The following is a 10,980-nucleotide window of genomic DNA, read 5'->3' on the forward strand; positions in this document are numbered from 1 at the left end:
GCTTCTTTTTGCTTCGTTTCTTCATTGCTCCCCTGAGGAAAAAAAATAAGGCAATACAATGAATCCACAATCTTTATTTTCTCTAAAAATTGAGGTAAAGGGAACTCTTTGGAAAAAGGAATCATCTGCATGATTGAAAATGGGAAGGTCGAGCTTCACACAGTGGCTTCAGGATGCACAGAGCAAGGAATCCAGTTTAGCCAACGTTAGCCAAGACCTTCCCTAGTTGGTCCAGACTCCAGGGTTGTGACTTGTATTTCAAAAAGGAAAACGGATGATCAAGAGTTTGAATCTACAGGCCCTGGAAATATGTAATGTCGACGCTCCGGTCATAGCAGCTGAGCATGCAGGCCAGAGTTTCTGTGCTGGGGAGGAAATCTACCCAGTTTCCCAGGCTCTTCCGATTCCTCCATGCCTTGTCCAGGATCTGCCCCATTCTCCTGGCCCCTGAGGGTCGCTAACTCTCCAAGCATCAGAGAAGAATGTTCTGTGGGTATGACTATCTCGTGCTGTGAGCCACCTTCACAGGAGAGTGGGGTGTGCAAACGTTTCCATAAGGGTCTAAAAGATCAGAGTGGGTGGGATTCACAGCAGCAGCCAACCAGGAGGACAGCCTTGACGGGCAGGCCTTCTCCTTGATCCCCTTTCATTATGACGTGGATTGGGCCTGATAGAGCCCTGAATCTTCCACCAGCTACTCCCACTTGATTCCAAGAAGCTCACAGCTGACATTCCACAGGCGCTCGGCCGTTTTGTTATCTCGGGCCCTTGGAGACACCCAGGTCCTCTTGCAGTCACTGGAAGGCAGAGAAAAGGATAAGTTCCAGGAATGAGAAGTGACAGTCAGGAGATATTTATGGTATCTTGTTCAGAATATGTTTCTAAATATATATAAAGTATCATAGGCTGGGTTCACAGAAACTAAGGATAGTTTCTGTTTTTAAACTGAAATGCAGTTTAAAAATACTTACAAAACAAATTTGCAATATAGTAACATGAAATCCAACAATGACGTTCACACACTCATCCTAGAAAAAGTGCTACATACTTCATGGCTGAATGTCACTACAGTCACCAGATGGCCAAGGAGAGTACTTAGAAGGTGACCATGGTGATATTCAGCCATGAGTTACGTAGCAGTTTTCCTAGGAAGAATTCCCCGATTTAGTTCTCTGACCTCATACATGAACTTCTCCGTTCATGTATAATAAGATCTAGCACCAGGTATCATAACCAGGGGATTTAGGCAGTGGTGAACATAAGCAGCATTCTGACATGCCTCAGCAACTGCACTGTCATGGGAAAGTATTTATAATTGTACGAGTGACAAAGTGACAGGTGTTGCACACACTATTGTGGTTCATTGCCTACTTTCATAATTAAAGGAAAAGCTAAATTTCAGGCGGAGGTTAGTCGAATTAAGATGAAATTATTGTCCTAACCAAGTTCACAGATTGCAATTGAATCCACAGACCCACCTGTGTCTCACACACCCCAACAAATCACCTTGCTTTGTTTTGGAGTGAGCAGGGGGCCTGAGGACTAAAGGGATGAGTGGGTGGGGCAGCACACGATTCTCATAGAGGTGTTTGTTTTTATTTTTAAGATAAGAGTCTCACTTTGTCACCTTGGATAGAATGATGTGGCATCATAGGTCACAGCAACCTCAAACTCTTGGGCTCAAGGGATCCTCTTGCCTCAACCTCCCAAGCAGCTGGGACTACAGGCACCAGCCACGACGTCCGGCTATTCTTAGAGACTGTGGGTGTCGCTCTAGCTCAGGCTGGCCTCCAACGCCTGAGCTCAAGCAATCCACCTGCTGCAGCCTCTGAAAGTGCTAGGATTACAAGTATGAGCCACCGTGGCTGGCTCTCGTAGTGGTTTTTTCAAATGGTATTTCTTTCTGATTATAAAAGTCCTGTATAACATTTGGAAAATACAGCACTGACAAAAGAAGAAAAGCCTATTGTTCAGTTGCTCTTCCTCACAGTCTTTCTTGCTTTGTTTGTGTATAAATGGATATGTACCCTTTCTCTATTTTATATAAAACTGGGATTCTATTGTATCTAGTTTGGGAAGGATATCTTTCCCTTCTGAAAAATACTTGTAAGTTATACAAGTAATAAATAACTACATGACTTTCTAAAATATTTTGAATAATCAAGAAATACTTAGAATAAAAATTTAAAATCCTCTATCACACTCTGCTTGATTCACCGTCAAACTTCCTAAAAGTAATCACTACCACCCAGTGGCTGGGTATGTTTTTGGACCATTCTCTATGTATTTATAATACATAATTATATGGGTTTATATTGCAGGTTTTTTCTCCCATTACATTACCGACATTTTCCCATTAAACATTATTTGAAAATATATTTAATGAATATAATATTTTATCAGATGTTTAAGACAGTGATGTTAAACACTCAGACTCTAAAGCAGTAATTGTCCCATAAAAATATGATGCAAGCCACATATGTAATTTTACATATTCTGGTAGTCACATTTAAAGAGTAAAAACAGTCCAGGCATAATGGCTCACGCCTGTAATCCTAACACTCTCGGAAGCTCAGGTGGGAGTATCCCTTGAGATCAAGAGTTCAAGACCAGCCTGAGCAAGACTGAGACCCCCATCTCTAAATAGAAAAATTAGCCATGTATTGTGGTGAGTACCTGTAGTTCCAACAAATTGGGAGGCAGAGGCAGGAGGATCATTTGAACACAAGAAATTGAGGTTGCTGTGAACTAAGCTGATGCCACAGCACTGTACCCTGGGCAACAGAGTGAAACTGTCTCACAAAATAAGTAAATAATTAAGAAAAAAAGGTAAAAACAAATGGGTGAGGCCAGGCACAGTGGCGCATGCCTGTAATCCTAGCACTGTGGGAAGCTGAAGAAAGTGGATTGCTTGAGCTCAGCCTAAGCAAGAGCTGACCCCGTCTCTAAAGTAGCCGGGCATTATGGCAGGAATCTGTAATCCCAGCTACTTGGGAGGCTGAGGCAGGAAGATTGCTTGAGCTCAAGGGTTTCAGGTTGCTATGAGCTATGATGCCATGGCACTCTACCCTGGGTTACAAAGTGAGATTCTGTCTCAAAAAAAAAAAAAATAGCATTCATTTGTCATTTTTTTTTTTTTTTTTTTGAGACAGAGCCTCAAGCTGTCCCCCTGGGCGGAGTGCCGTGGCGTTACAGCTCACAGCAACCTCCAACTCCTGGGCTCAAGCGAGTCTCCTGCCTCCGCCTCCCAAGTAGCTGGGACCACAGGCGCCCGCCACAACGCCCGGCTATTTTTTTTTGGTTGCAGCCGTCATTGTTGTTTTGGCGGGCCCGGGCTGGGGATTCGAACCCGCCACCTTAGGTGTATATGGCTGGCGCCTTAGCCCGTTGAGCTATAGGCGCCGAGCCTCATTTGTCATTTGAAAAAGTTATTCAACAGCCAACCCTTGTTTTATACAGTGTATAACAAACCACACTTGTTAAAAAATAAATAAATGAATGAATGATTTTTAAAAAGGTATAATTAGTTTAGTAATATATTAATATCATTTATAAATCATTATCACAATTGTAACTTATTACAAGTAAATTAATAAATACTTATTTTATTTAACCCTTGTAGATGAATCATTTTATCATGTAGTCAATATAAAAAATTATTAATGTAATACTTTACAGTTCTTTTTCATACTGTAAGTTTAGTGTCTTATCCAAAATGTTTGGAACCAGAAGCATTTCAGATTTGGGATGTTTTTTGTATTTTGGAATAGTTGCATTGGCTTGGTGCCTGTGGCTCAAGTGGCTAAGGCGCCAGCCACATATACCTAAGGTGGAGGGTTCGAATCCAGCCCAGCCCACCAAAACAACGGCTGCAACCAAAAACTAGCTGGGCGTTGTGGCGGGTGCCTGTGGTCCCAGCTACTTGGGAGGCTGAGGTAGAAGACTCGCTTGAGCCCAGGAGTTGGAGGTTGCTGTGAGCTGTGATGCCACAACACTCTACCCAGGGAGACAGCGTGAGGCTCTGTCTCAAAAAAAAAAGTTGCATTGTACTTACAAGCTGAGCATCCCAGATCCAAAAATCTGAAATCCAAAATGCTCCGAAATCCGAAACATTTTGAACACTGACATGACACTCAAAGGAAATATTCATTGGAGTATTTTGGACTTTGGATTTTCAGATTCTCAACCAGCATATCTTCAAAATCTGGCATGTACTTTATGCTGACAGCACATCTCAATTTGGACTAGCCATGTTTCTTTTCCTTTTCTTTTTTTTTTTTTTTTTTGAGACACAGCCTCACTTTGTCACCCTCAGTAGAGTGCCATGGAGTCATAGCTCACAGCAACCTCAAACTCTTGGGCTCAAGTGATCCTTTTGCCTCAGCCTCTCAAGTAGCTGGGACTAAAGGTGCCCACCACAATGCCCAGCTGGAGTAGCCATATTTCAGGTGTTTGACAGCAATATGTGGCTAAGTGGCAACTGTGCTCTAGCCAGATGGCCTGGGTATAAGTCCCAGATCAACCACTGTGAGATGTTTGACCTTGAGGAAGGTTCGTATTATCCTGTGCCTCAGTTTCATCTGAAAAATGGGATTAATATTATCTACTTCTTAAAGTTGTGATGATTATACAAATTAATACATGTAAAACTCTCAGAAGAGTGCCCACCACATTCTAAAAGCTCAAGCAACATTAGCTGTTATCATTTATCCATCCCCCTATCATTGGACACTGACATTGTTTCCAATGCTCCCTTTAATAAATGGTACACCAATGAACAGCCCAGACAAAGTGGGACAGAGGGAAGATTGGACTATCTTAGGTCATAGAATGGGAAAGATTTAACCCTGGGCTTCCCTTTATTCCCCAGCTCTGGTTGCCTGGGAATAAGTTTGTGATAAGATTCAGCGCTGAACTTTCTATTTCTATATTCCCAACAGATAGTCTCAATCTTGGCAGCATTGGGAGACAGAGTCCACACTGGGATGACAGGACCTTCCCCCAGCATTTTGTGCTAAGTGGTACTAAAAAATTCACCAATCAAGTCAACCGAAAGCTTAAAGGAGAAAAAGAATCCAGAGGGCCCAGGAACATTCTTCCCATGGCATAACCAACAAGGATAGTCTTTACGGCTTTCAGAAAGCCACAAACTTTACACAGAACCCACCACACGGGTCTAAAATAGAACCATAAAAGCAACTCTTTCTAACATACATAAATTTCTAATGTACGTTTCTTTGGAAAAGCAAAAGTATTTGGTTTGCGGGCCCAACCCAAACCTAGACTGCATCATCAGACCTAAACTCAGCTGCTCAGGGTGCAAAGCCCCGGGGAGTCCAGGGCCTCACACACACGGGTGGTAGAGAGAACCAGCTCTGCCTCCACACACCTGAAATACTTGCCACTCAGGGGCTCCAGGCCCTCAGCCAGGGCGCAGTGGAGGCTGGTCTGCGCCCCCTCCCGCACCGTCTTGGCAAAGCGGGAGAAGAGACGCAAGAGCAGGCACAACAGGAAGGAATGGCGGACCAGCTCGGAGCGGACAATGCCGGGGTGCACTGCGTAGGTGGTGACTCCCGTGCCTGGAACGGAGAGGGACAGTGAGACCGAGACACACTCCGAGGAAAGCAGCTCGTCTCCTGCAGCAAAATGCGCAAGTGAAAAGAAGGGACTCAGGAAACTCCAAGATTCAGCGAGGCAGATTTTAATCAGTAGTGAATTGATCTCTTCCAGAAAGATCTATAGCCTTCTTAGTCTTTTATGTGATAAAAAGAGTGCCTAGTTCGACATCCTTCTATTTCAATGTCACCTTTATACTGTGGATTGCTTGAGCTCAGGAGTTTGAGACCAGCCTGAGCAAGAGTGAGTTCCTATCTCTAAAAAGATAGTCAGGTGTTATGGTGGGCGCCTATAATCCCAGCCACTCAGGAGGCTGAGGCAAGAGGATTGCTCAAGCCCAAGAGTTTGAGGTTGCTGTGAGCTATGATGCCATCACACTCTCCCTGGGTGACAAAGTGAGACTCTGTCTCAAAAAAAAAGAAAAAGAGAAATGAGAAAGAAAATCAACTAAGATAACAGATATGAGATAAAATATGAAATGATGGTAAGGTAACTATATGAAGTTCTTAACCTCTATTCAAATTTAAGCTTCCTCGGGGCAAGGGCTCTAGTTTTAGTCTGTCTAAAACTTCATTCTCCTTAGAGGACAGAGCTGTTACTGAAATGTGCATGTCTGACAGTCTGACTTCAGAAGTTCTATGAACCTCTAATCTGATGTGAGGACCCTGTTTTTTGCTATTTCACCCTGGCGCTTTCTCCAGACTTACCTTTGAGTTTCTTGGCCAGCTCACGAGTAAAGAGTATGTTGGCCAGCTTGCTGTGGCAATAGGCAAAAGCCCTGTTATAGTGCTTTTCCCCATGGAGGTCATGGAAGCGAATCTTGCCAACATGGTGGACCACGGAGGACAGGTTCACCACCCGTGCAGGAGCAGACTTCTTCAGTTGCTCCAGAAGAAGGTGGGTAAGAAGGAAGTGGCCTGTGAGAAGAGCCAGCAGAGGAGATGTAAGAGTGGCATGGCAGCGGACTCAGGGTGTGAGAGCGGGTGACAGAACTTCAGTATAGCTCACCATCTTCCAGTGGGAACAAATCTGGATACCTCAAGTAACTCCGTGCTAATGGGCAGCTGGTCTGAGTTAGTGAATTTCTCAAAGCCAGAGCCAGAACTAGGCCATAGGTAAAGGTAATAATACTTAATTTATATTTATTTCCACCTCTCCTTTGCCCCAGTCAGAACCAACACCACTTCCTACCTTCCAACTCCCTCTGGTCATGACTGTACAGCTATGGGCCGAGGTGCACTCACATAGAGAAGATGGACTTGTCAGGGAAAAGAACATTTGCCTAGGATCAGAGAACATGTTCCATGCTTCCTCTCTAGAGCTGTCACCTTGAACTCTGAACCCCAGCTGGTCTTATACCTCATACTCCCAAGTGTCACCTACCCCTTGGCCCTCATAATGATCTGCGCACCCTGAGCCCTGGCTCTCCCTAGCCAGGCTTCTACTGTCACTGCCCAATCCAAAAATGACATTCTTCTCCCTAGTATCTCCTGAAATTTGGGGTTTCTTAATGACAGAGGTAGGAGGATCTCACTTTTTTAGGGTGGTCAGGAGAGAAACAGTGAACAAGCCAATGCATCCAGTCTATTAGAATCCTCAACTCTCTGAGGACCACTAGAGATTCTCAGGACAGGTATAGGGTCCACTTCCTACAGAGACCAAGGTGGGACATGCCCACTTTTCAGACTCCCAGAGGTACTTACCTAGGTGGTTGACTCCTATATGAGTTTCAAAGCCATCAGCTGTCTTGGAATATGGACACATCATCACTCCCGCATTGTTGATCAGAATATGAAGCTGCTTTTCCTCTATAGAGCACAACCAGGGTGGCCCTGTGGTTAGTAACAAGTCCCCCACCTGCCTGTCACAGTCCTGAGTATTTGCCCCTTGCCTTTGTATGTGAGCTCTCTTTGTTGGGGCAAGGTTTAACAGAAGTTACTTGCTCTGCTCTTTTCTTGTAAGACAAAGTATTGCCTCAACAGTCACGACTTATTCCCCATTTGGGCCTATCTCCATGATAGTCAATAAGCATGGTCACTGGTTTTCTAATTTTAGTTATTCATTTCTTCTAGGACACAGTTCATTCATTTATTCAGCAAGTGTGTACTGAATACTGACTCTGGGCCAGGCCCACTCTGCTGGCCACTGGGAATCCAGTGTTAAAACAAGCCAGACATGGTCCCTATCCTTCATGGACAGACTTTAGTACAAACTGGTCATTTTCCAAAACCCAGAAGAATTTTGGCAGCAGCACAACTTCATCTAGTGCCTGTGGCCACAGAAGGTACATTCTCAGCATGAAAGAAGAGAGTGGCATCAGTGCCACACCTTGATGCTGAGATGCAAGCCCAGACAGGGAGCCAACACCTCAAACATTCCCACTGCTGAGGCAAAACGGAGATAAGGACCCACCCAGCTTGTCCACCCACCACCCCTTTGCCAATTCCAGTTCATGAGGCAGAACCTGTCCAGTGGGATTAACCATGGCTCTGATGTAAGGGCCATTGACAGTCCCGGGTGGGGCAGCCACTCCCATGCCCAGTTTCCACCAGGCCTCACCTGCCAGAAAGCCCTCAGCGAAGGCTCGGATGGATTTGGTGTCAGATAGGTCCAGTTTCCGCACCAGCACCTGGGAGTTCTTTGTATCTGCTCGGATTTCACTGGCAGCAGACTCCCCCTTCAGTACATCCCGGCAGGCAATGTACACTCGGGCTCCTGGGGCCAAGACAAAGAGGGGGCAATGTGTTCAGATACTCAGCTGAAAAGAGGCAGAGTAAAGGAGCTGGTACTGGTGGACAGAGCGTTCTCCGAGCTGTCCTTAGAGCAGTGGCGTGGCCATGTTGCCACCTCAGGATTTTCACAGTGGGACTGGCAGTCTTCTTGCTGTCACCTTAACCCCAGGCTGGAAACCCTGGTTTAATGCTTTGCTATTTAATGCTGCTTAGTATCTCCTTTTAGAATAACTAAAAGGAGACTTGACCAATATTATACGCAGACATTGGTTTTCTTTTATATAATAAGGAGGGAGTAGGGAAGAAGCAATGTTTGTTAAAAGCCACAGAGTAAGTTGATGTCACAGTTGGACTTGAATTCCAGGTTCCTTGAATTCCTAGTCAGAGCCTCCAAGCCCAGGAGGAAAGACATGAAACCGGGAGCAGAGTCCTCAGTGCAGGGGGCACGGCCCCAGGGAGCCTGGAGCAGAAACACTTGCCTCTGCGAGCGAGCTCTCTGGCCGTCTCCTTGCCGATGCCTGTGTTGGCGCCAGTGATCACCACCACTTTCCCAGGAATCTGCACGCTTGTCTGACACACTCCATTGGCAAAGAACTTCCTATCAGCAAGGGAAACAGAGGATCAAGCACCATCTTCCCCCAACCCCTCACTGAGAGATGTAAAATAACGTCATCCAGACTCAAAGAGGATCTTTTAAGTTATAGTCACAAGACCTGAAGAATTAATTTAATCAACTTTCCCACTGGTCAAGGTAAAGAGGATCTTTTAAGTTATAGTCACAAGACCTGAAGAATTAATTTAATCAATTTTCCCACTGGTCATGGTAGTCACTTGCTCATCAGTGCAGGCTGGAAGGTCATTTGCCTGGAAGCCACAAATGATCATCTGGGCAAACATAAGTGCTATGTTCCAGAGACATGGAGACCTTCCTAGTTAGATAATGAGGATACCCAGCTCTTATCTCTAGACGTCCCTCCTCTAACCCCAGTCAAAGCAAATGCATGATGTACCATCAGTGGAATCAGAGTCATCATTCTGGGGGCTGCAGACACAGAGGTTGCTCTCGGGCTGTCTCTCTTGTTTTAGAGTGTGGGGCAGTTCAGAGGGTTTCTGCGATAATATTAGGGATTTCATTCTGGCCAACAGTACGCAGAGAGAAAATCTCCCTGGTTCAGGCCTTTCTGCAGAGAGAAGTTGATTTTTATAAGTTCCAAAACAGAAGACCAGAGAGGAGCCTCTCTGCCCATCATCTGACTGCCAGACACTAGGCTGGGCACTTTCTAATTTATTTTAATCCTCTCAACCACTCCAATGTTATTTCCATATCACAGTGGAGAAAACTGAGGCTCAAAGAAGTTCAAGTCACTTCTAAAGGTGGCAGAGCTAGAATTTAAACCCAAGTCTCTACGGAGGACCTAGAAAAACACTCTGCCCCTGATAAGTCCGTTTTACCTTCTTAATCATCTGCAATTTTTATATTCTCCCCACAGAACACACATTTCTTTGACACTTCCAGAAACCCCACAGCTAAAGAGCCATCCCAAAACATTAGTTGAGGGTATCTCAAAGGACCTTGTACTTAACAATAAATTCCTTGACAATGACCACCTATGACAACCCAGCAGGGCCACCTTAAAAGGAAAATCTTTAGAGAAATCCAAGGGAATAGCGCAAAAGAGTAAGGACTTCCACCTGAGTTGTCTGTTCAGTTACACGTAACACAGTCATCCATGCAGCCTTCCACTAGCATCAAAATTCCACCCAGCCCCACCTCTCCCAGCCCCAGGTGGTTCCTTCTCATTTTCCAGTATGGTATAACTCTCCTTCCATCCTGCTTCTCCTGCCCTAACTTTTTTTCCCTCAGCCTCCTTTCCTTTCTCTTGTTTCAGACAGGCTTCCAACATAGACCTTTGTAAACTATTGTTGTGAGTTGTTAAATTAAGACAAACCTGATGGATGGAGCCATCACATACAAGAAAGAAAAGAAAGAAGTGAGCAGTCCCAGGGTAACCAGCATCTTTCCAACTTCTTCAGTTGTTGCTGCTTTTGCTGCTGCTCCGGGTTCAACCCCAACTCTGGCTCCCGATTCTGGTCTGGCTTCCAGCTTCTCACTCCACTAGCTCCTGGGTGCTCAGCAACAGCCAGACTCCTAGCAGCGCCCAGAATCCTATTTAAATCCGAGAGCTGTCAGCGCACAGCCTGTTGGGAAATGTAGTCCTGGCAGGGAGGAGCCCGAGGAACGGGTAGAACCTTCCTTACACAGAGGCAAAGGAAATGTGGGGAAACTGAAGTGACTGTCCCCTAACTCCCCACCCGCAATCATTTCTCTAAGATAGGGAATGTATTCTCCCAACCAACCCCACCTTAACTCTTCAAAATTGAATATACATATATTGTAGAATATTTATAACTTTAGCAACTTTAACAACAACTTGAAATACAAGTGTGATTAACATAGAAAGATAAGGGGAAACCCCAGAGAATGGACAGAGAAGTCTGGACAGTGGTTACCCCTCATGAGGAAGGGGCAGTGAGTGGGAGGGAGTCTGAGTGGAGCTCCTGGGGTGCAGGGAGTGTTTTGTTCTTTGATCCGGGTCCTAGTACACAGGAACACTCACTTTCTGAGAATCCA

At 45.1% G+C, this 10,980-nt stretch overlaps 1 protein-coding gene across 1 annotated transcript; it reads right to left on the reverse strand.

Moving 5' to 3' along the window:
• Positions 1 to 694: 694 nt before the first annotated feature.
• RDH12 (retinol dehydrogenase 12 (all-trans/9-cis/11-cis)) lies at positions 695 to 10,516 on the reverse strand. The gene is made up of 7 exons (XM_003797375.1): positions 10,298 to 10,516; positions 8,828 to 8,946; positions 8,176 to 8,331; positions 7,320 to 7,424; positions 6,324 to 6,533; positions 5,390 to 5,579; positions 695 to 797 (listed from the first exon to the last, which is right to left on the reverse strand). Exons 1-7 carry the CDS (start codon positions 10,363 to 10,365, stop codon positions 695 to 697), a joined length of 951 nt encoding a protein of 316 aa, XP_003797423.1. The 5' UTR covers positions 10,366 to 10,516.
• Between the last annotated feature and the right edge of the window lie 464 nt (positions 10,517 to 10,980).

The sequence above is a fragment of the Otolemur garnettii genome, unplaced genomic scaffold, assembly GCF_000181295.1.
Source record: "Otolemur garnettii isolate 467f Iridium unplaced genomic scaffold, OtoGar3 scaffold00115, whole genome shotgun sequence".
NCBI classification, from domain to species: domain Eukaryota; kingdom Metazoa; phylum Chordata; class Mammalia; order Primates; family Galagidae; genus Otolemur; species Otolemur garnettii.

Coding starts and splice junctions, on each gene's coding strand:
- RDH12 (XM_003797375.1), bottom strand. CDS start 10,365: ATGCTGGTTACCCTGGGACTGCTCACTTCTTTCTTTTCTTTCTTGTAT. Junction 8,947..10,297: donor GTGATGGCTCCATCCATCAG/GTTTGTCTTAAT, acceptor CCTTGCTGATAG/GAAGTTCTTTGCCAATGGAG. Junction 5,580..6,323: donor GCTGGCCAAGAAACTCAAAG/GTAAGTCTGGAG, acceptor TCTCCGTTCCAG/GCACGGGAGTCACCACCTAC.